At 52.7% G+C, this 23926-nt stretch overlaps 2 protein-coding genes across 6 annotated transcripts; one reads left to right on the top strand and one right to left on the bottom strand.

Moving 5' to 3' along the window:
• The first annotated feature begins 1455 nt into the window (after window positions 1-1455).
• Window positions 1456-3703, top strand: MMP23B (matrix metallopeptidase 23B). The gene is made up of 8 exons (XM_052654136.1): window positions 1456-1614; window positions 1944-2080; window positions 2162-2301; window positions 2366-2533; window positions 2895-3059; window positions 3126-3236; window positions 3311-3437; window positions 3529-3703. The coding sequence occupies exons 1-8, from the start codon at window positions 1456-1458 to the stop codon at window positions 3701-3703; spliced, it is 1182 nt and encodes a 393-aa protein (XP_052510096.1).
• A 512-nt stretch (window positions 3704-4215) lies between these two features.
• Window positions 4216-23515, bottom strand: LOC128061855 (cyclin-dependent kinase 11B). Of its 5 annotated transcripts, none has more exons than XM_052654241.1 (20): window positions 23405-23515; window positions 20799-20922; window positions 19893-20008; window positions 18613-18740; window positions 17490-17628; window positions 9813-9949; window positions 9327-9449; window positions 8955-9050; window positions 8714-8869; window positions 8462-8527; window positions 7765-7943; window positions 6976-7066; window positions 6365-6486; window positions 6078-6183; window positions 5752-5873; window positions 5566-5673; window positions 5367-5483; window positions 5128-5276; window positions 4849-5038; window positions 4216-4769 (listed from the first exon to the last, which is right to left on the bottom strand). In XM_052654241.1, exons 2-20 carry the CDS (start codon window positions 20907-20909, stop codon window positions 4677-4679), a joined length of 2349 nt encoding a protein of 782 aa, XP_052510201.1. In that variant the 5' UTR covers window positions 20910-20922; window positions 23405-23515; the 3' UTR covers window positions 4216-4676. The 5 variants fall into 5 exon arrangements, with proteins under 5 accessions (XP_052510201.1, XP_052510202.1, XP_052510203.1 ...); XM_052654242.1 differs by having other exon boundaries at window positions 18643-18740; XM_052654243.1 differs by having other exon boundaries at window positions 7765-7940; window positions 18643-18740.
• Between the last annotated feature and the right edge of the window lie 411 nt (window positions 23516-23926).

Here is a 23926-nt window from a genome sequence, read left to right as displayed (position 1 = left end):
GTGCTGCCCGCACCCTGGCCAGAAAGAACGGGGCCCGGGCTTGTGGTGTCGTCCGGGGGTACTGAGTGGACCGAAACCCCAGCAGTAGCCACCTCCCGGCTCCTTGGGGGTGGGCTACAGAGACGCGTTTTGGCTAAAGCAGGACACGGTTTCGCAGCAGGCTGTGCGGTCCTGGCTAAGTGGGGAGTTGGGCGAGGCCTCCAGTTTCAAGCCAGGAGCCCCGGCAGGGTCCCAGGACCGCTGAGCGTGGGAGGCGGAATACGGATTTGGGGAGAGGGTAGGACACAGTAAAGAGAGGCTCAGTGTGTTGGCTCGAACTTAGTCATGAAGTGGGGGAAGGGGGACTGCCCTCGTCTGGACCCAGCGGCCGGGCGCTTTCCAAGAACCACCAAAATGCTCCCCTGGAGCCTCAAGGCTGCCCGCCAGCCACTTGGCGCTGACCCTGCTGGCCCGGCGCGCCACTGTCACTCTGGGCTCAAAGCCTGGATGGAGAATGGGGAGGGCCCGCACCCCCGGCCTCCTCTGGCTGGGCGCCTCTCCACTCGGAGCAATTCCCCCAGCCTCCATCCCGTCTCCCCTCCCGCAGTCCGCTCCGCCCCGGCGGGCCTGCAGCCCGGCCCTGGATTCTGGTTCCCCCAGCCCAGAGGCGCCCTCGCCTCCCCTCAGCCTAGCTCGGCTCCCCAGCCAGGCGCAGCCTGAAAGCCGTCCCGTCGAGTCTTCTGCTCTCAGGACACCCGGCCCCCAGCCCCTACCCAGAACTGTCCAGACTTCGGTCCTGCTTGCGCGCCGCAGGGAGCGCCTAGTGCAGATTCCTGGCCCCCGATGGCCCCCACCTCCGCACCTTGTGCGCTTTCCCTGTCACCCGCCAGGTCCTCCCGCTGGCCCCGGCAGGTCCCTCTCCTTCCTGGCACACAAACCTCGCTCCGCAGGCGCCGTCCCTCTTCCTCAGCCTGGTACTCACTTGCCACGTCCCCTCCCGTCGCGTCCCTCCCCTCTTGCGGGGTCCCTGTCGCCAGCGCCTGCGGGGGACGTGTCCTCAGCTGACCAGGATGGAGGTTCACTGCCGGGTCTCATGCAGTGTCGAGGGGCTTGGGGGGACTCCCTTTGGGAGAAAAGCTGCCGAGTCATTCAACTTCCAGCGAGTTTGGGGACCCCAGCTGACACTCCCGCCTAAGCCTGAGTCCCTGGCGTCTGTCCCTTCTCTGGCGTCCGGGGCCCTCCTCGCCCCCCCACTGCCAAGTGACCCCGCCCAGCGGGCCCTGCCCAGGCCACCGCCACCGACCCAGAGGCCCAGGTCCCTGCGCCCCAGGCTGGAGGCGGCGGGGGTGCTCCCGACAGTGAGCGGCCAGCTGGTTCCCTTCAGGGGCGGCCGCGCGCCCTCCCCCCGGGGCTGTAATCCGAGCCGCTGCCGCGCCGCCCCGCCGCTCCAGCCCCGACAGCGAGTCCGCAGGCGCCATGGGCCGCGGGGCCTGCGTCCCCTCGGCGGCGTCGGGGGCCGGCGACCAGGCCCGCCGGCTCGGAGCGCTGCTGGGCGCGCTGTGCCTCTTCCCCGCGCTCGTGCTGTTGGCCTGGCCAGGAACCCCAGCTACCGGGGCCGGGGCGAGAGCAGCGCAGGTGAGAGCGGGCGCGGGAACGGGGTGGGTCCGGCCCCGACTCCGCGATCCCGGCGTGAGTCCGCGTGTCCGCGGATGCGGGGGGAGGGGCCGGTGGGGGGCAAATCTGCCGCCAGCTCCGCCCACTCCGACCGGGCTTGTTTTTAGTAACTTTTTCTTTCTGTTAAGTAAACCCGGCTCCGGGTAGAAAACCAGAAACAGCCGAAAGGCAGAAAGAGGGGCCATCAGCGCTCCCTGGAGCACGCCCCCTTTCCAGGCCCTTTTCCTCGCGACCTGGGGCTTGGGGACAGTCTCTACCGCCTTCCCACGGAGCACTTGCTTCCCTTCAAGGGAGACGCTGTGCCCCAGACTTCGGGCGTCCTGGCCTCCGGGAACCTCGGTCCGCCGCAACCCCCGGCGCCCCGCAGACGCCGCTACACGCTGACCCCGGCCAGGCTGCGCTGGGAACACTTCAACCTTACGTACAAGTGCGGCCCTGGCCCTGGAAGGTGGGGGGTGCAAGCACAGTGCCTCCTGGCCGCCACCCCTGACCGTGACTCCTACCCCAGGATCCTCTCCTTCCCGAGGAACCTGCTCAGCCCCAGCGAGACTCGGCGGGGTCTGGCCGCCGCCTTCCGCATGTGGAGTGACGTGTCCCCCTTCAGCTTCCGCGAGGTGGCCCCCGAGCAGCCCAGCGATCTCCGCATAGGTGGGCGCCGTGCCCCTGCCCCCGCCCCACCCAGAGGCCCTCTCTCAGGCCCGTGCTCCCCCAGGCTTCTACCCCGTCAACCACACGGACTGCCTGGTCTCCCCGCTGCACCACTGCTTCGACGGCCCCACGGGCGAGCTGGCCCACGCCTTCTTTCCCCCACACGGCGGCATCCACTTTGACGACAGCGAGTACTGGGTCCTGGGCCCCACGCGCTACAGCTGGAAGAAAGGTGACGCGGTCCTGGCCTCCCATGGGGCCCCTCCACCACAGTGGGAACAGCGGGGATCTTTGAGGGGTCGTGTAGGTGATTTGGGGTCAAGCTGGCGGGGAGGGGAGGCTGGTTGGAGGCCGTAGGCCTGGGTTCCGGGAGTCTTGAAGCCCCCCCACCCCCACACCGCTGGAGCCGGAGCCGGAGCCGCATTCCTGGGGGCCAGCTCACCGCCTAGCCGGCCTGGAACATTCTTATCTTCCGTGGCTGCGGCGGGGAGGTTCCCTGCGCTGCAGCGGCTGTGCAGGCCGCGGGGAGCAAGGAGGTGGGGTGGGGGTGGGTGCTGGGCCGGGTACCGGGCGCTGACCGGCCGGGCCTGCAGGCGTGTGGCTCACTGACCTGGTGCACGTGGCGGCCCATGAGATCGGCCACGCGCTGGGCCTGATGCACTCCCAGCACGGCCGGGCGCTCATGCACCTCAACGCCACGCTGCGCGGCTGGAAGGCACTGTCACAGGACGAGCTGTGGGGGCTTCACCGGCTCTACGGTGAGTGCCGGGCGGGTGGTGGGATGCGGGAGGCGGGCGCGTCCTGAGGTCAGTCTGCCTTCGCAGGCTGCCTGGACCGGCTGTTTGTGTGCGCGTCCTGGGCGCGGAGGGGTTTCTGCGACGCCCGCCGGCGACTCATGAAGAGGCTGTGCCCCAGCAGCTGCGACTTCTGCTATGGTGAGGTCGGGTGTCCCCCTGGCCTGGGTGTGCAGGGGCGCCCGGCGCTGATCTGGCTCCTCCACCCCGAGCAGAGTTCCCCTTCCCCACTGTGGCCGCCACCCCGCCGCCCCCCAGGACCAAAACCAAGCTGGTGCCCGAGGGCAGGAATGTGACCTTCCGTTGCGGTCAGAAGATCCTCCACAAGAAAGGCAAAGTATAGTGAGTGACCCGCCCCGGCGCCCGACTGGGGGCGGGGGGCGCAGAGGGGAGGGCAGGACCTTCCCTGCCCAGCCCTCTTCCCTCTCCGCAGCTGGTACAAGGACCAGGAACCGCTAGAGTTCTCCTACCCTGGCTACCTGGCCCTGGGCGAAGCGCACCTGAGCATCATCGCCAACGCCATCAACGAGGGCACCTACACGTGTGTGGTGCGCCGGCGGCAGCGCGTGCTCAGCACCTACTCCTGGCGCATCCGCGTGCGGAGCTGAGCGCCGCCCTCCGGGTTGAGGCCGCTGATAAAGCACTTTGTCTCTCAAGTCTCCTTGCCCTTTCTTGGGAGGGTGGGCGGCTGCTCTTGCGCTCATTGGGTGGGGAGCCTGCTGAGCGGGCTGATCACTGGAGCCAGATCTGGCGTTTGCTCAGTGCTGGGGAGGCAGGGCCCCCGTGGCTGCAAGAGTGGGGTGAGCTCGGGAGCGGGGCTGGGGGCACCAGCAAAAGGAACTAGTTTGGAGGAGGTGGGGGCCCCAGACAGAGAGCCTGTCCAGCCAGACTAGTAGCTGGAGGTCTTCCAAGTCAGGAAGAGATGGGCCCAAGTGGGGGTGGAGGCCACCCTTTATCCCCCACCTCCTATCAAGAGTGTGGGGGCCCAGGCTCCCCACACCCCCAGGGAGCACCAGCTCAGGATCCAGCACAGGACTAGCTGCTCAAAGAAGGATATACCAGACCTTTCCTCCAAGAACATTTTACTATTATCTTAAAACACAGTAACAACCTTGTACAAAAACCCACTGTGGCTGAGTTCACATGCCTGGTTCTGGGGGCCCTGCGTTGAGGAGCAGGAAGGTGCCCCAGTAGCAGCCTGAAGATTTAAAAACTACAAAAATCTCCACAGCTCTGGTCCCAGTCCCAGCGGTGACCGCCCGGCATGGCCCTCCTGTGGCCAAGTGTGTGGGGGTACGAATGCCCATCCTCCCCTCACAGGGCAAGTCCAAGTCATATGAAAAAGTACAGCCTTTCCTCCCACAACAAGGAAAATGTGATTTAATCCTACAAATTTACAAGCCAAGGTAAAATAAAAAGAAAACGTGGAAAACTCCATGAGGCCAGCAGTCCAAGACTTGAGATTGTACCCGTGGCAGTCCTATGGCAGTGGCACCCTGGTCCACAGTCTGGACCCAGACACCGCCTCCAACGCCTGCGCGGTTGGTGCTCCCCAGGGTGGGTCCAGGTCGGCTGGGAACCTCAGAACTTGAGGCTGAAGCCCGGGCCTGCGGCCGAGGCCCCCTGGTTTGTGGTGGTGAGGTGGAAGCCGGTCTCCTTCAGGTCGTCATCGCCCTGTGGACACAGTGGCATGTAGGGCCCAGGCCGGGCCAGCCCTGCCTCGGGGACTCCCCAGCTCCTGCCCACCCCTTACCAGCTGGCTGTAGCCCAGGCCTCCCTCTGGAGGTCTCGGGCTGGTGCCTCGCTTCACCCTCTGCTGTTCACTCTTGGCCGGCCACGTGGGGAACATGGAGGGGTCGATGGGGAGGGGGGTCTCGCGGAAATACTCATGCTTGAGGCCGTCTTCTGCGTTGACTCTCCGCCCAGGGAAATATGTCAGAAACCTGGGAGAAAAAGGCGTTACGTGCCACCAATGGGGCAGCCTGGGGGCAGGGCCAAGGTGGGCAGGGGTGGGGTGTAGGGCAGGACGCACTTGTTCATGAGGTCGAAGCCCTGGTCTGAGAGCAGAGCTCCAAAGCGCTTGCGGAGGTTGTTATAGGGGTACTCGGTGAAGGTCATCTTCTTGACAGCTGGGAGGTCATTGTAGCCAGGCCAGATTTTCTCACTGGGGGTGCCCAGGTCCTATAAGAGGGAGCATCTCAAGACACTCAGGTCGTGCAGGGAAGGGTGGCCCGGCCTGGGCACCTGCACTTGCCCCCAGCGGGTACCTACCTTGAACACTTTGTTGATCTGATCAATTTCTGACTTCCCAGGGAATAGCGGCTTCTGAGTCAGCAGCTCCCCAAAGATGCAGCCCACCGACCACATGTCCACGGCTGTGGAGTACTCCTGGGGGTCAGGGAGGAGTCAGGGAGTGCTCAGGGGGCTGAGGGCTGGCATGCCCCGGGGGCTCCAGAACACCCACACTCACCTTGGCTCCCAGCAAAAGCTCGGGGGCTCGGTACCACAGCGTCACGACCACTGGGGTGTAGGCCTTCAGAGGGGACCCGTACTCCCGTGCCAGCCCGAAGTCCCCCACCTACGAGGGGAGAGGGTGGGGCTGCAGATGGCTCGAGGCCGGGAGCTGCCCTGCCCCCAGCCGCCGGGCAGGGCTCACCTTGAGGATGCCCGCGTGGCTCAGCAGCAGGTTGGACGTCTTGAGGTCCCGGTGCAGGATCCAGTTGTCATGCAGGTGCTTCACTCCGCGCAGCAGCTGGATCATCAGCGTCTTCACCTCCCCTGTGGCAACGGGCAGCACAGGGCTGGTGCCTGGCTACTCGCTGCCGTGGTAGCCACTGGCTGTTCCAGCATATGCGCACCCAGTGGGATAGGGTCACAGTTCAAGGTCAGCAGCCCCCCCCACCCCCCCCAACAGCCCGAGGGTGGGACATCCCTCAGGGCATGTGGGTCCAGGGCCACCCCATGGGACTGACTGGGACCCACCTGGCAGGAAAGGCTGCTTCATGGTCTCCATGAGGCTCTTGAGGTCGTGCTCTACGTAGTTCATGACGATGTAGATCTTGTCCATGTTGCTGCCCACGACAATTTCCTAGGAAACACAGCAGGTCCAAGGGGTCAGGGCCCCAGTCAGCCCTGCTGCCACTGGCGCTCCCAAGAGACATGAGATCCCAGGGCCGGACAGCCGGTGACACAGCAGGGACCCCCCAAGTGTGATGGCCTCTAGGGGCGCTGCCCTGGGGGCCCTGTGGGCAGAGGTGCATGGGCCTCACCCTGACGGTGACGATATTGGGGTGTTGCGCCTTGAGGATGGTGTTGATCTCCCTCAGTGACGTGATTGGGAAGCCCTCCTTCTCCTTCTCCATCTTTAGTCGCTTCAGAGCCACAATTTCATCTGAAAAGAAAGTCATCGAAAGACGGACACTGAGGAGACCTTCTATCCACATGCTCCCATTTATGGCTGTCTCCTGGAATCACAGGACGTGGCCAACTGGCCTCCCTGGGGGCTCAGAGCCTGGACCGCCTCCGTCTCTGAGGCCCTGCCCCCCGGGCACACACCTGCTCAGGTGCTGTCACTCCAGGCCTGGCCTGGTGGACTCCATACTCACAAGCAGCACAGGGCTTCTCGGTCAGGCTGACTTCTGTGGGTGCCAAGAGCCAGTTGCTCAGGTGTGCACCAGCCAGGTGAGGCCCCGTGAGGGCCAGCACCAGGGGAGGGGTGACCCCTGGGATCAGAAGGAACTATGCCCAGTGACTTTGACACTGAAGGTGACAGGGCCCTGTACACAGCCAGGGGCCTGTGGTGCTGGCTGGCACTCTGGGCCACCTGGTCCATGCCCCACACCTCCTTCCCTGTGGGGGACCACCCTGGGCTGCATCCCACCTGTCTTCTTGTCCTTTGCTCTGTACACCACCCCATAGGTGCCTTCCTCAATCCTGTTCAGACACTGGAACTCTTCCACACTCCGACAGCCCTAGGGGAGGCACCAGCGTGAGCGCATGGTAGCCAGGCTCACAGCCCACAGCAAAGTCTCAACTAGACATCTCCAGAGGCCCAGATGGTACTCAGGCAGGACCTGGGAGCAATAATCTTCTCAGCCTCTGCTCGCTCCTTCAGTGAGCAGGCGCCCTCTATCCAACAGCCGGCCCTGGGCACTGGCCCCCCGCCACACCTCCAGCCACTGATCCTAAGATGATGCCAAGACAGCAGGGACCCTCTGTGTTGCACCCTCAGCTGGCGCAGCAGCCCCTCAGGAGCAGTGGCACCTTGGGCCCTCACCCTCTTGGGACCTAACCCTCCCCCAAGTCACTCCCTGCAGCACTTTGGTTACTGAATTGCAGGGCGATGCGCACCACTGCCCTCTGACCCCTACAGGGCAATAAGGCAAGGGAGGTCAAGGGCCCATCTGCCCAGGCCGAGGCAGAAGTGACTGCAGAGCTGACTGCACACGAGGTGGCCTCACTCATGCATGGGGCCCCTTGTGGAAGTCCTGGCTGCAGTTGCAGGAGCTGTCCTCCAGCAAGCCTGTTGGACAAGAGACCAGACCGTGACAGGGGATACGTCAGAGGCTAGGGGCCAGGCCTGGCCAGGGATAAACACCCACAGTGAGGACCCAGCTTCTGCTCTCAGCCACCAGCCCTATCCATGGGCAGCCAAGGGGAGGTTGCTCACCTGCAGGGCGGGCAGGTACTTGGGCAGTTCCTGTTTGAGCTCTATGGGCGACAGGGCTGGGGAGTCAGGCACAAAGTCCCCTTCGGTGAGGGCGCTGCTCTGGGGGGTGCCCTCACCTGCCTCCTCTTCCCCCTCTTCACTCTCCCCAGAATCGTGGTCAAACCGTGACTCTGGAACTTCTGAAATTAAACCCAATTTCAGAACCAGAGACAGACAAGTGTCTGGGGGGTACTATGAGCACGAGAGCCTCTGGGGGCCAGGACACACTGCATCCCACTGCCCTGGACAGAGGGCGCTGTCTTGGGGCCACTGGCCAGGCTGGGACCACTGTGAGCTAATGACCAGCTATCTGAGAAGGCCAGCCCAGAATTGGTGTCCAGTGGCCCAAGGCCTTGGCCTGGCTGTTGGCGGAGGCCACAAAGTCCCAGGCCAGTGACTGGTCTGTGGTCAGAGGCCAGCTGGCATTTTCTAGCTCCTGTCCCAATGTCCAGGCCAAGCAGCCCCCAGAAGGGTGCCCAGGGAACCAGCAGCTGGGTCCTGGACATAGCAGCTGGGTGCCCCTGTGGCTTCCGGGTGGGACGTGCCATAGACAAGGGTTATTTGTGGGTCACGGTCCCACCACAACTCTGACATGGGTCAAGCACCCTGGTCAGAGGTGGACAACGAAGAGGTGAACCACCACTTGGGGGCTTCTCACCAACCAAGACGTGGTTCTCATTCTCTCGCTCCTCATCTTCACTCATTTCTTCTTCACTCACTTCTTCTGCAAGAGAAACAGGTGTCAGCTAAGACACTCTACAAGAGGTAGAAAGGGCCCTCACATGATCACTGGGGGTCTCACGTGGTCCCAGTCAGCAAGGCATTTTCAAGATGGTTATTTGTTTACTTAGACTTTATTGCTGTGTAACTTCCAAGCTTCTATCACATTAAGCCTCAGGCTCGAGCTCACCGGCTGACTGTCCAGACACATCCTCAGAGTTGCTTCCAGTCTCCTCTTCCTCCTCTTCTTCCTCTTCCTCCTCTTCCTCCTCCGACTCTTCACTGCTGCTCCCCTCTTCCTCCTCCTCCTCCTCCTCCTCCTCCTCAGAACCTGACCCCGACTCCGCTTTAGGAAGAAAACAGGCGGCAGTGAACTTGGGGCTGGCTGGCCCTGTGGTAGCCGAGTTGGGCAGGGCCGGGTGAGCAGTCACCTGACGAGGACTCAGCGGAGCTGGTCTTCCTCTCGCTGTCGCTGACATCCTGCAGGTCGGACAGCAGGTCTCTCTCTTCCACTTTCTCTTCTTTCACTTACAAAATAAACCACTGAAGGTGAATGTGGGGCAATGTTTTAAAATAACAACATTAGATGGTGCTTCTCATATAAGAGGACCAGCTCATCTATAGACACTTGGGAGGAAGACAAGTCTTCAAATCCTCCAGCGCATGAACTTACACAAATAGCCCTTCACACACACAGGTACTGCAGCACCCTGTGATGTGAAGCATCAGCCAGTCTCTGAGCTCAGGTGTCCCCCTAGCAAAGACCACCCCACACTGGGCCCGCAGGCGCTGTGCAGCCTTACCTGGCTTCCGGCTGTCCCCCAGTTCAGGTCTTTCTCGAGGAGGCCGGAGTGGGCTACGGCTCCAGTGGCTGGCTTTCACCTTGTCGCTGTAGTCCTCTCTCACATTTCGGTGATGTGCAGACACTGCGCAAGAACAGCACAGGGGCTAGGGGCAGTCCCCTTTTCCTCTAGGCGCACACACGCCTACAGCCCGGGAAGGAGCCCAGGAAGTCACCAGACGACCCACGTGGGCATTCTAGGCTGCTCTCTACTGGTCAAAGGCAGGGGACAGAACCCACCTCCTCATGCCCAGGGCTATCATCCACTGGGCATTAGGCAGGGGGACACCAGACATGGCTATCCAGGGTGCACAGCTCACACCCGGGGACCTGCAGCGTCACCTAGCCCTCTCGCTCACCCCCGCCCACCTTGCCCTCCTTCAGCCTTCCCCTACCTTCCCGCACCGCCCAACTCCCAGGCTCCACCCACCTCCGGGGCCCCGCCCACCTTCCCGCCGGGCCTCCCGCTCCTTGCGCCTCTCCTCGGCCCGCCGCTCCCGCTCCTTCTGCTCCCGCTGCTCCTTCTGCTGTTCCCGCATCTTGCGTTCCCGTTCTCGCTTCCTCTCTAACTGCTCGAGGCGGTCCCTAGAACAGGAGCACGCCAAATCTTTTCTCATCCCTGAAACCGGAAACTTTCTTTTTGGCCCTCAGTGCTTTTTGCTGCATTTATAAACTACCCCTCTGGCAAGCCATTTCAGTATTCTTGCCTTGAGAACCCCATGAACAGTATGAAAAGGCAAAAAGATACAACAGTGAAAGATGCACTCCCCAGGTCGGTAGGTGCCCAACATGCACCTAGAGAAGAGTGGAGAAATACCTCCAGAAAGAATGAAGTGAAGGAGCCAAAGCAAAAACAACACCCAGTTGTGGATGTGACTGGTGATGGAGGTATACAGTCCGAGGCTGTAAAGAACAAGACTGCATAGGAACCTGGAATGTTAGGTCCCTGAATTATGGTAAATTAGAAGTGGTCAAACAGGAGATGGCAAGAGTAACATCAACATTTTAGGTATCAGTGAGCTAAAATGGACAAGAATGGGAGAATTTAATTCAGATGACCACTGTAACTACTACTGTGGGCAAGAATCCCTTAGAAGAAATGGATGTCCATCACCAATCCCGTAGCTTGCTCAAACTCACGTCCACCGAGTCAGTGATGCCATCCAACCATCTCATCCTCTGTTGTCCCCTTCTCCTGCTGCCTTCAATCTTTCCCAGCATCCAGGTCTTTTCCAACCTGTCGGGTCCTCCCATCAGGTGGCCAAAGGATTGGAACTTCAGCTTCAGCATCAGTCCTTCCAATGAATACTCAGGACTGATTTCCGTTAGGATTGACTGATTTGTTCTCCTTGCAGTCCAAGGGACTCTCAAGAGTCTTCTCCAACACCACAGTTCAAATGCATCAATTTTTCAGTGCTCAGCTTTCTTTATGGTCCAACTCTCACATCCATACGTGACTACTGGAAAAACCATAGCTTTGACTAGACGAACCTTTGTTGGCAAAGTAATGTCTCTGCTTTTCAATATGCTGTCTAGGTTGGTCATAGGTTTTCTTCCAAGAAGCAAGTGTTTTTTAATTTCATGGCTGCAGTCACCATCTGCAGTGATTTTGGAGCCTAAGAAAATAAAGTCTGTCACTGTTTCGATTGTCTCCCCATCTATTTACCATGAAGTGATGGGACCGGATGCCATGGCCTTTGTTTTTTGAATGTTGAGTTTTAAACCAGCTTTTTCAATCTCCTCTTTCATTTTCAGCAAGAGGCTTTTTAGCTCCTTTTCATTTTCTGCCATAAGGGTGGTGTCATCTGTATCTGAGGTTATTGATATTTCTCCCAGCAATCTTGATGCCAGCTTATGCTTCATAAAGCCCGGTGTTTCGCATGATGTACTCTCCATATAAGTTAAATGCAGTACTTGGGTGCAGTCTCAAAAATGACAGAATGATCTCTGTTCGTTTCCAAGGCAAACCGTTCAATAACACAGTAATCCAAGTCTATGCCCCAACCACTAATGCTGAAGAAGCTGAAGTTGAACGGTTTTATGATGACCTACAAGACCTTCTAGAACTAACACCGTAAAAAGATGTCCTTTTCATCACAGGGGACTGGAATGCAAAAGTAGGAAGTCAAGAGATACCTGGAGTAAGAGGCAAGTTTGGCCTTAAGAGTACAAAATGAAGCAGGGCAAAGGCTAAGAGTTTTGCCAAGAGAATGCACTGATTATAGCAAACACCCTCTTCCAACACAAGAGACTACTCTACACATGGACATCACCAGATGATCAATACCGAAATCAGATTGATTATATTCTTTGCAACTAGAGATGAAGAAGCTCTATACAGTCAGCAAAAACAAGACCAGGAGCTGACTGTGGCTCAGATCATGAACTCCTTATTGCCAAATTCAGACTTAAATTGAAGAATGTAGGGAAAACCACTAGACCATTCAGGTATGACCTAAATCAAATCCCTTATGATTATACAGTGGAAGTGAGAAATAGATTTAAGGGACTAGATCTGATAGATAGAATGCCTGAAGAACTATGGATGGAGGTTTGTGACATCCTACAGGAGGCAGGGATCAAGACTATCCCCAAGAAAAAGAAATGCAAAAAGGCAAAATGGTTACCTTAGGAGGCCTTGCAAATAGGAAGAAAGGCAAAGGAGAAAAGGGAAGATATACCCATCTAAATGCAGAGTTCCAAAGAATAGCACAGACAGATAAGAAAGCCTTCCTCAGTGATCAATGCAAAGAAATAGACGAAAACAACAGAATGGGAAAGACTAGAGATCTCTTCAGGAAAATTAGAGATACCAAGGGAACATTTCATGCAAAGATGGGCACAATAAAAGACAGAAATGGCATGGACCTAACAGAAGCAGAAGATATTAAAAAGAAGTGACAATAATACACAGAACTATACAAAAAAGATCTTAATGACCTAGATAACGATGATGGTGTGATGACTCATGAAAGACAGACATCCTGGAGTCCATAGTCAAGTGGGCCTTAGGAAGCATCACTACACACAAAGCTAGCGGAAGTGATGGAATTCCAGTGGAGCTATTTCAAGTCCTAAAAGATGATGCTGTCAAAGTGCTGTACTCAACATGCCAACAAATTTGGAAAACTCAGCAGTGGCTACAGGACTGGAAAAGGTCAGTTTTCATTCCAATCTCAAAGAAAGGCAATGCCAAAGAATGTTCAAACTACCATACAATTGCACTCATCTCACATGCTAGGGAAGTAATGCTCAAAATGCTCCAATCGAGGCTTCAACAGTACATAAACCAAGAACTTCCAGATGTTCAAGCTGGATTTAGAAAAGGCAGAGGAAGCAGAGATCAAATTGCCAACATCCACTGGATTATCGAAAAAGCAAGAGAGTTCCAGAAAAACATCTACTAGTGCTTTATAGAGTGATCAAAGCCTTTGACTATGTGGATCACAACAAACTGTGGAAAATTCTTCAAGAGAGGAGAATACCAGACCACCTTACCTGCCTCCTGAGAAATCTGTATGCAAGTGAAGAAGCAACAGTGAGAACCAGACATGGAACAACGGATTGGTTCCAGATTGGGAAAGGAGTATGCCAATGCTGTATATTGTCACCCTACTTATTTAATTTATATGCAGAGTACATCATGTGAAATGCTTGGCTGGATGATGCACAAGCCGGAATCAAGACTGCCAGGAGAAATATCAATAACCTCAGATATGCAGATGAGAACACCCTTATGGCAGAAAGCAAAGAAGAATTAAAGAGCCTCTTGATAAAAGTGAAAGAGGAGAGTGAAAAAGTTGGCTTAAAACTCAACAGTCAAAGAACTAAGATCATGGCATCCAGTCCCATCACTTCATGGCAAACAGACGGGGAAAATGTGGAAACAGTGAGACTTTACTTTGGGGGGCTCCAAAATCACTGCAGATGGTGACTGCAGCCATGAAATTAAAAGACGCTTGCTCCTTGGAAGAAAAGCTATGACCAACCTAGACAGCATATTAAAAAGCAGAGACATTACTTTGCCAACAAAGGTTCGTCTAGTCAAACTATGGTTTTCCAGTAGTCATGTATGGATGTGAGAGTTGGACCATAAAGAAAGCTGAGCACTGAAAAATTGATGCATTTGTACTGTGGTATTGGAAAAGACTCTTGAGAGTCCCTTAGACTGCAAGGAGATCAAACCAGTCAATCCTAAAGGAAATCAGTCCTGAATATTCATTGGAAGGACTGATGCTGAAGCTGAAGTTCCAATCCTTTGGCCACCTGATGGGAGGACCTGACAGGTTGGAAAAGACCTGGATGCTGGGAAAGATTGAAGGCAGCAGGAGAAGGGGACAACAGAGGATGAGATGGTTGGATGGCATCACTGACTTGGCGCACATGCGTTTGAGCAAGCTCTGGGAGTTGGTGATGGACAGGAAAGGCTGGCGTTTTGCAATCCATGGGGTGCAGAGTCCAAAATGACTGAGCGACGGAACTGAACTGGGTTTTTCAGCCCACAAGGGCTTTTAAAAACCAGAACTCGAGTCCTGTTAACCCCATCCCTAACGACCAGCAGAGAGAAAAGTTCTGGTCCAAGGAGGTAACTCCCTGGGGCTGAAACCCCACTTGGTCCAGAACATTCTGCTCAGCTGATGCTCTGAGACGCACCAAGGCTTTCCCCAGGTGTGCATAATTTTAATCCATTTCTACTAGAAGGCAAGTCTTCCTGGGCCTTCTGTCTAAAGAAAGGAGAGGAGCCACAGCCCCACGCAGGGATCTGGTTTAGGTGTTTACAGCCAAAACACTTCACTCTAAGCAAAACGGCAGCCGCAGCCCTAGGTTCTGATATACTGCTTCTATTCTCATTTAGTTCAAAACATTTCCAGGGAGTTCCCTGGCGGTCCAGTGATTAGGACTGGGCACTTTCACTGGTGGGGGCTGGGTTCGATCCCTGATCAGAGAACTAAGATCCCACAAGTTGTATGTATTTTTCGGCCCCCCAAAATAAAAAGTCAAAATTTTATATTTTTCCTCATCATTTTTTGTGACGGCCATAGGTTTTTCAGAAATGGGTTGTTGGATTTCAAACATCTGAGGATACCCCACCTGGTCCAGTTTCTTTCTGTTGCTAACTTTAATTGAACTCTTCTGTGATAAGAGGGCATACTTTGTTCAGCCTCAATTCTTTTGAGATTCCTTACACAGCTTGGAGTTTTGTGGAAACACATCCTAGGCGCTTTCAGAAGACGTGTGTCCTGCCGCTGCATTGCTGTGCCCACCTGTCATGATGTTTGGCTGGTAGCATCTTCCAAATTGTCTACATCCTTGCTGATTATCTCCAGCTTTACTACTGATGACTGGCGTGGGACCCCAGTGCTTCCACCCCGAGTCAGTGGACTAGTACTCCCTTCAGTTGTGTCAGGTTGGGATCCAACGCCAGGTGCCAAAACATTTATCCTGGTCGCATCTTCCTGCTCTGCATTTATGCCGTCATGAGGGTCTCTACCTTCAGTGTCTCTGGTAACATCCATTTTGTCTGACGTCAGTGTAGCCGCTCAGGCCCTTTTCCCGTTGGTGTGTGCATGGGCCTTCCTTTCCATCATTTCATTTTCTGGCTGCCACATGGGGTGTGGGATCCTAGTTCCATGACCAGGGATCGAACCTGTGCCCCTTGCATTGGAAGCATGGAATCCTACCCACTGGACCTCCAACAAAGTCCTTCTCCTTTACTTTCAACCTACTTTTGTCTCCAACTCTAAGATGTCCCTCTGACACGGCACACAGCTGGATCTTGCTTTTCTGTCTGACAGGCTCTCCCATGTTTGGTGCAGAGACCATCTCACAGTAAATGTAACTATGGATACAGCTGGTGCTGCCCCCCGTACCCCTACTTTCTTTTGTCTTGTTTTTTGGTTTCTCTGTTTCTCCCAGTTGGGATGGGTTCTTTTTTGGCTGCACCATGAGGCATGCGATCTTAATTTCCCAACTCGGGATCAAAACCAGGCCCCCTGTGGCAGAAGAGGGAGTCCTAATCACTGGACTACCAGGCAGTTACCCGTTTGGGGTTTAAATGAGGATTTTTAGCAAACCATTTTAATTCCTCTATTTACTATTTTTTAGAAGTTGCTCTAGAGATCGCAGTGTGCATCTTATGAGATTAGGCTCCAGGAAATGCAGATCTTGTTCACATACAGACCCTACTCCTGTTTCCTCCTGCAGTTTACACACATTATAGCTACTTGACCACACAGTGTTTTAATCATTGTTTTATGCAATCCTGTGTCTCTTGTAGTAATTCAGACAAGATAGGAGAAGCAGCATGTTTACAGGGGCTTTTGTCCCAACCTGCAATTCAGCCACACCCAGGGCTGGCCTTTTCTTCTGGTGTCATTTCTGCTCAGCTTGAAGGTTGTTCTTAAGCATTTCCCAGAAGGCCCACGTTGCTGGCAGAGAGCCTCTGCTCACTTGCCCCTCACTTGTGAGGCAGGCTGTGATGGACACAGAATTCTGGGCTACCAGCATTCCTGCCCTTCCCCAATTTCTCATTGGTTTTCCTGGTGCAACTGTTACTTTGTACTTATCCTATTCAGGGTTCACTGAGCTTCTCTGATATGTAGATAAATATTTTTCATCAGATTAAGGACATTTTCAGCTGTTCCCCCTTCCTTCCAGGACTACTGCTGTGCAATGCTGGTCCCATAGACGCTGTCCCTCAGTTCTGGAGGCTCCCTCAGCTTTTCTTCAACCTTTTCCTCGCTGTCATTAGAGGCACGATGTCCATCTTCAAGCTCCATGCTTCTAGGTCTTTGCCAAGTCTGCAACACACTGTTTCTATGTTTTCCTTCCTTAGAAAGGGTTAAACCTTATTTGTCTTAGAGCGCTCTGTTGAACACTGGACATTCTAGACAATGTCCTGCAGCAACCATGCCTTCCAACCTTTCCTCCCAGTTGCTGCCATTCAGTGACTGTGAGGCTAACCCCGTGAGCTCGTGTCGCCTTGTACAGTGTGGCCACTGCTGCACTGTTCCACGTGCTTCTCTTTATTTTCAAGCATGGATTCCTTGGGGTCACTACTGTGTCTGCATAGCTGTGTGCCCACACCACATTGGACGGAGCACAGGGCCTACAAACATAGACCCTTCTCACACCTGCCTTCCCTGCCCTTTGTGGGGCCCCAGCTGCTGGGAATGTCCACCCCTTCCACCCTACTACTCCCCTCCTGTAGAGCAGCCCAGCTCCCAAGCTCTCCCTAGAAATGACCACAAGACACAGAGGTAGCCTAGGGGTCACGCCTAGGCCATGGAGGGCAGACCTGGGTTAACAGACACTCCTCTGGGACTCTGAGCCCACAGAGAGGCCCCTGGAGACAAAAGCACTAGAGGCTGGTGTCCTAGCTCCTGGCCATTTCAGGGCCTTTGGGGTTTCTTTGTCTTTTTCATTTGTTTGTTTGGAAGAACCTGAGTCTATTTCTGTTGTAACCCCTGAGAACTCTAAGCAATATGCCTTGTCGGTCAGTCTTCCTGGACAAGGTCCCTAGAACAGAGCAGGCGCCTGGCACATGCCCACCGACCAAGGAGGCGGCAAGTCACTCACAGTGAAGCCCCTCCTCGCTGTGCTGCAGGTGCACACGCAGGTGTACATGCAGGGACGGGCTGCCTCCAGGACGCTCCACTGGGATGGGACAGCGGCCTAGCCCGCCTTGCCCCAGGCTCGTCCCTCAACACCCCCACACGGACATCGCCTCAGGGTGTAGACAGGCCCCCACCTCCTAATGGCCGCCACCCCTCCCTACTCTCCTTCCCCCGCTGTTGCAAACCTTCACTCTTCACCTCTCAGCTCCTCCTAGACCCCCAGCTCCCTCCAGCAGTATCCCTCCCTGAAGGACCACCTCAGAAGCTGAGTCGGGGACTCTGCCTTGAGTCAGAACCACATTCTCTCACCCGCTCAGCCGGGCTCCTGGGCACCTGAGCAGCCTCGGTGCCCAAGTTTTTGTTCCCCCTGTCAACTTCCGTCACCTCACACGGGCAGCCCCATGTGCAGGGAGCCCTCGCTTCCTTCAGGACAAGCCTCTGGGTCGCTCCCTGCCCGGTCCCCATCTGTGTGACCTGCGTGCCCTCTCTGCTGTCATCAGGGCACCTACCTCTCCCTGCGCGAGTGCTCCCGGGCCAGCTCCCTCCGCTTCTGCCGCTCCCACTCCCTCCGAGCCTTGTCCTGCTCCTCCCGGTGCCGCTTCCGGCGCTCGTGCTCCCGCTCCTTCTCTTTCACTCTGGCGTGCTTCCCTATGGGCAAACAGCATGTGTTGTGGGAGGAGACTTAACCTCCAAAACTCAACAATACCCAGTGAAAAAAGAGAAAAAAGATCTAATCAGTGACTTCCCTGGTGGAGCAGTGGTTAAAGATCTGCCTACCAATGCAGGGGACAAGGGTTCGATCCCCAGTCCAGGAAGATCCCACATGCTGCGGAGCAATCAAGCCCATGTGCCTCAACGACGGAAGCCTGTGTGTCCTAGAGCCTATGCTCTGCAACAAGAGAAGCCCCTGCTTGCTGCGACTAGGGAAAGCCTGAGTAGCAATGAAGACCCAGTGCAGCCAAAACAAAAAAGACTTGGAGAAACAACCATGACTTTTGTTTTTTTAAAAAAAGATGAAGACCTAAACTCTACGCAGTAAGCCTGAAGTTAAGAAAAAAACAAAAATAATGTGATTATCACTGAACAGAACTGTGATCTCTATCTTCTTTTCTTAATTTTCTGTATTAAATAAACTGTGATTAGGCTACATTAGTCTCATGATTTTAAAAAAGTCATCCTTTGTAAAGAACACAGGACAAAGCTTAACTCCTTTTAGTTTCTGCATCACATTATAAACCACATTAGCCAACTGCGTTTAACAAGGTTTACATCAGGCCCAGGTTCAGTTTCCCAACACCCCTAAGAAGCTCTCGATACTGGTGTGACAGCAAACCCACTACTTGGACTTTATCAAGCATGTTTCTTAAAAGCAATTGAGCACTGTAGAGTGGCCTTCCCACGCTGAATTAAGACAATAATTTTATAGACAGACCAGCTTCCCCAGAACAGTGAGGGGAAACACACCAGAAGGAAAATGAAGTATCTATTCAGAATGATCTATAATAAATTAATACTTTTAGCTAAAATTTTATTCTCTTCTATCTTAGCTGTGCTCTGAAGAACGTAGCAGATCATGAAATAGGAAGGAGATCGTATCTGAACACAACACAAAATGAAACAAATGCTCTGTACCCCCTTCTGCTGAGTGACTGCGATGCCTACGTTTCTCTTTTCTCTTTTCGTCTTTCCTGTGATGTGCCTTTTCCTTCCGAGACATCTGCTGGGGTGGTTTGATAGCCAAAGAATCATCTTCCTCTCCTCTGCAATGAGACACCATGGCATTATGTCACCTGAGAGGGAAGTAGGGAGCACCAGGGCATCAGGGAGTCTCCCCAACCCAGGGAAAGGAAGGGTTCAGAACATAAAGGAGAGCCTCAACCGTCAGCTCAAAGACTGTGCTTATTATGACACTTAGGCTTCCGGGGTGGCTCGGCCGTAAAGAATGTACCTGCCAATGCAGGAGACATGTGTTCTATCCTTGGGTAGGGAAGATCCCCTGGAGAAGGAAATGACAACCCACTCCAGTATTCTTGCCTGAGAAATCTCAAGGACAGAGGAGCCAGGTGGGTTACAGTCCATTGGGGTCGCAAAAGACCCAGACATGACTTATTGACTTTAACAACAACGATTACGAAACTTAAGCCCAAACTGTGTATTAAACACAGATTCAGATGGAAAGTACAGTGGAAATCAGTGTGCTATACGGAACAAAAATGCTGAGGAAACCTTAGGGTGTGACAGACATGCAGTGTTAATTATCTTGATCATGTATAACAACTTATCAAACTGCATACATTAAATCTGTGCAGTCTCTTACTTTAAAAAGCTGTTAAAAAAGAAGGTCCCACAATTTTAGTCAAACTTAATGACCTCAAAAGGTCATTTCATATTCCCAACTGAGTATAAAACCAAAACCTTGGGAGAATGCACAGTCTATGCCTTTTGGCCTTAATTTCTGGTTATAGTGTTTTTGACTGTTTGATGATGGACATGAAGGGAAAAAAAAGTGAGGAGAAGCCACAGCATAGGAAGAAATGTCAGAGGTACAGCTTTGGCAGGACTGCTTCTGTTTCTCCTAGGCCTCACTCAAGTATCTTTCAGCAGCAACTCTGGTTTATTTGTAGATTTTAGACAGTACTTATAGAAATCATCACAAACATCCAATTCCTTAAATGTACTATGTGAGTTGTGCTGACTTCACTGAAGAGCAATCACAAAGAAAGGAACACACACTCACACTTCTCCTAAGCAGAGTGGGCAGTTGGTACCTGACACCACACAAGGCTCATTTCCATGGAGGTCGTGACCTCCAACTTACAAAATCACACTGAGAAGGGCCAGCCAGGGTCACACACAGCCAGATGTGAGTGCACCTGCAGCCTGCAAGCTCCTCGGGGCCACACCCTACTCACCTGTCTTCCATGGAGTCCTCTCTTCTGTATGGCGAGTTTCTTATTGTTATCTCCATGCGGTGGTCCCTCAGCTCCCCCTCCTCAAGGGAATCCCGCTTGGAATCCCGGTCATCAGACTAAGAAGCAAGGAGAGAGTACTTTTCCTTACAGATAAGCCTATTTTTAATAAGACGCAAACCTTGCCAGCAACCCAAAACCAATTTTCATACACACTTTTTCATATGACCAATGTGATAAAATCTAAAAAACTTTCATTCAAATCCCATGACATCAGAATTACAAATAACTCTGTAAACCAGAACCTGAGAAATTAAAACCAGCATATATGTAAAGGGACATTAGACTCTATGCCAAGTATGTTAGTTGTTTATATGAGCCAAAACTGAGCCTTAAAGCATACTTCATACACTAAATGATTTGCAATATCTCATAAATATTTAAGAAAAGTCTGTTGCTAATCTTAAAGAAGAGGTATTTCTTTCAATGCTCCTCATTAAATTACTAAACTTTTCCTATGTTATTAGGCAAACCACGAAAGGTGTGAAACATTAATTTCAAGGCAATTTTCTACTATAGTAAAAAATACTTGGAAATGGTATCATGAATATAATGATGAAATGAGGAAAATTAGTTCAACTGCACTAATGATTTTAGGTTCAAAATACTTTGTTTTCCATGTAGCTGTGGTCATCTATATGCAGATTTTTAGTAAGTTATCAATCTGTCTCCAAAGTAAACTGAGCATCTGAATGTTTCTGTTAATTTTTAGAAGATTTTGGGCTCACCTGAGACATTTGGAAGTACAAAAGAACTTCACCGAAGAAGCGTTGTTCTAATGGAAAAATGAGGGCAAAGAAATTAAATCTCCTTTAAAATAAAAACACTTACTTAAAAAACATAGCTTACATTTTTTAAGCGTTTTATCTCTGCTTTCTCCTCTTGTTCCTTCCGTCGTTTCTTTTCCTGGAGAATTTCATCTAAAGTTTTCACTTTCCAAGAGTCCTTTTCATCACCCATTTGAGTTAAAACACTGCAAAAAGACAAGAATTCAAACTGCGTCAGGACACAGCAAGCTATGCTTTGATGCTATGCTGTTCCTGAACACTTCTGCCTCACCACTTTTGAGCGCTTCAGTAGAAATCTTTGTTAAGAGGGATGAGCTATGCCAGAAATAAACCCACACACCTATGGTCAATTAATCTTCAACAAAGGAGGCAAGAATATACCATGGAGAAAAGACAATCTCTTCAGCAAGTGGTGCTGGGAAAGTTAGACAGCTGAATATAAATCAATGAAATTCAAACACATTCTTATACCACACACAAAAATAAACTCAAAATGGCTTAAAGACTTAAACATAAGACATGACATTCTAAAACTCCTGGAAGATGTCATAGGCAAAACAATATCTGACACAAATCGTACCAACGTTTCCTTAGTAAGTCTCCAAGGCAACAGAAATAAAAGCAAACTAACAAATGGGACCTAATCAAACTTACAAGCTTTTACACAGCAGAGAAAATGATGAACAAAACAAAAAGACAACCTATGGGCTAGGAGAAAATATCTTCAAACAATGTGAATGACAAGGGTTTAATTTCCAAAATGTACACACAGCTCACACAACTCAATAACAAAAACCAAAAAACTCAATCAAAATATGGAGTGAAGACCTGAATAGACATTTCTCCAAAGAAGAAATACAAATGACCAATATGCACATGCAGAGATGCTCAACACCACTAATTATCACAGAAATGTAAATCAAAAACATAATGAGGTATCACCTCACACTGGTCAGGATAGCCATCATTATTGGTTCATTTATTTTGAAAATTGTTAATGGCAAAGAGTCGACTCATTGGAAAAGACTGATGCTGGGCAAGATTGAAGGCAGGAGGAGAAGGGGATGACAGGGGATGAGATGGTTGGATGGCATCACTGACTCAATGGACATGAGTTTGAGCAAGATCTGGGAGATTGTGAAGGACAGGGAAGTCTGGCATGTCTGTCCACAGGGTCACAAAGAGTCAGACATGACTGAGTGACTGAACAACAACAAATAACAAATGCTGGAGAAGGTGTGGAGAAAAGGGAACCCTCCTACACTGTTGGTGGGAATGTAAATTTCTGCAGCCACTATGGAGAACAGTATGGAAGCTCCTCAGAAAACTAAAAACAGAGCTACCCTATGACCCAGTAATCCCACTCCTGAGCATATATCCAGACAAAACTATAATTAAGAAAGTTATACACATGCCTTCTATGTTCACAGCAGCACTATTCACAATAGCCAAGACATGGAAACAATCTAAATGTGTACTGACAGATAACTGGATAAAAAAGATGTGCTATATATACCTATATATGCCTCTCTCTCTCACACACACACACACACACACACACACACACACAGAGGAATACCACTTAGCCATAAAAAAAAAAAAAAAGAAATGCCATTTGCAGCAACGTAGATGGACCTAGAGATTATCACACTAAGTGAAGTCAGAAAGACAAATACTTTATGATATCATTTATATGTGGACTCAAACATATGACACAAGTGAATTTATCTATGAAACAGAAACAGATTCACAGATATATACGACAGACTGGGGACTACCAAGGGGGAAGGGATGGAAATGAGATGGAGTGGGACTTTGGGATTAGCAGATGCAAACTAGATGGATAAACGGCCAAATCCAACTGTACAGCACAGAGAACTAATTTCAATTTCTTGTGAAACGTCATAATGGAAAAGAATATTAAAAACATGCGTGTGTGTATATATATATATATATATAACTGAATCACTTTGCTGTACAGCAGGAACATTCACAACATTTACAACATTGTAAATCAACTACACTCTGATTTTTAACAATTGAAAATACGGGGGGGTGGGGGGTGGAAAGGTTTCAAAAAAAGGGTGATGGCTCGCGGAAAGCGACCGCTTGCATTCCAACCTCTTTTCTGTCATTCCTGTACGGTCTAGAGCAAGTTACTTCACCTCAGTTTACCATTCTGTAAACGGTAAGAAAACCACCTGTGTGACGGTATTAGAGGATTAAGTGAGATCTCCCAGGTAATGCTCGTAGTTAGGCACCAGGCATTCACCAAGAACTGTGCTCGCCGTCAGGAGGATTTATTTGAAAGACCACCTGGGCCGCTTGGGCCACTGGCCCATTTGAAGGCGGCAGCCCCATCACAAGATTAAGGGAGGTCTGGAGTGAAGGACTCGAAAGGCGCGCTCGCAAACCAGGCAGCGGGCCCCAGTTTTGGAGTTTCAGTTGTGCTAACCCGGGGTTCGGCCGGGCTGGAGTTAGCTCGGGGAACGCCTGGGCCCGCCGCCTCCACGACTCGGAGTTCCGCGCAAGGCGAGATGGGCCGGGGAGGCGAGGAGTCTAGCCCAGCCCGGTCCACGCGCCCGAGGCCCGCCGGGACCGGAGAGATCGAGTGAGCTGGCCGCGCCGTGGCCCCTGCCCGGCCCGGCCCGGCTCGGCTCCACTTACCTCTGCGCCGCCGCCAGTCCCGGAGCCTGAGAAGAAACAGCGCCCGGCGCGCGACAGGAATGTCGTCACTTCCTGCGTCGGCGCCGGGCTGATGACTAGCTAAGACGCGTCCCCGCCGCCTACTCCCGCCCTGAACAGAGTGGCGCTGTGCGTCACTTCCGGCCTTGGCGCAGGCTGGTGACAACTCTAGGGGCGGAGGCTCGGAGCCGGCAGGTGTCTGGACCAGGCTGGTTGGGTGGTCGTGACTGTGTCCCCTCTCCCCGCTCCCGTGACCCCGGGGCAAGATCCTGAATCTTCCTAAAAGGAGACAAATCTTGCTTACGGAGCGGGGCGTGGAGGGCGGTTACCGCAGGATTTTAAGCTGTGTGAAGGCCAGGGATGACAAAGTTAGTGCTTACTCAGGCTCGCCTGCGAAGGTTTTTAAAGATGTTGAATCCTGAGGTTCGGCCTCAAACCTGCTGAAGTTCAAGCAAATTATTCTTCGAACCTTTGTGGTCCCAGAAAAATGGTAATGCGACATCG

Source organism: Budorcas taxicolor, chromosome 16 (genome assembly GCF_023091745.1).
Source record: "Budorcas taxicolor isolate Tak-1 chromosome 16, Takin1.1, whole genome shotgun sequence".
Lineage (NCBI taxonomy): Eukaryota > Metazoa > Chordata > Mammalia > Artiodactyla > Bovidae > Budorcas > Budorcas taxicolor.
The sequence above is the reverse complement of the archived record's forward strand: the minus strand, read 5'-3'. Positions and strand labels throughout refer to the sequence as shown.

What these genes read in the sequence shown, in the direction of transcription:
- MMP23B (XM_052654136.1), top strand. Translation starts at nt 1,456, where the DNA reads ATGGGCCGCGGGGCCTGCGTCCCCTCGGCGGCGTCGGGGGCCGGCGAC. An exon ending in GCGCTACAGCTGGAAGAAAG is followed by an intron (nt 2,534 to 2,894) that starts GTGACGCGGTCC and finishes CCGGGCCTGCAG; the next exon opens with GCGTGTGGCTCACTGACCTG. An exon ending in GGGGCTTCACCGGCTCTACG is followed by an intron (nt 3,060 to 3,125) that starts GTGAGTGCCGGG and finishes CTGCCTTCGCAG; the next exon opens with GCTGCCTGGACCGGCTGTTT.
- LOC128061855 (XM_052654241.1), bottom strand. Translation starts at nt 20,909, where the DNA reads ATGGGTGATGAAAAGGACTCTTGGAAAGTGAAAACTTTAGATGAAATT. An exon ending in GAGCACTCGCGCAGGGAGAG is followed by an intron (nt 9,950 to 17,489) that starts GTAGGTGCCCTG and finishes CTCCTGTTCTAG; the next exon opens with GGACCGCCTCGAGCAGTTAG. An exon ending in AGCAAAGGACAAGAAGACAG is followed by an intron (nt 6,487 to 6,975) that starts GTGGGATGCAGC and finishes CTTTCTTTTCAG; the next exon opens with ATGAAATTGTGGCTCTGAAG.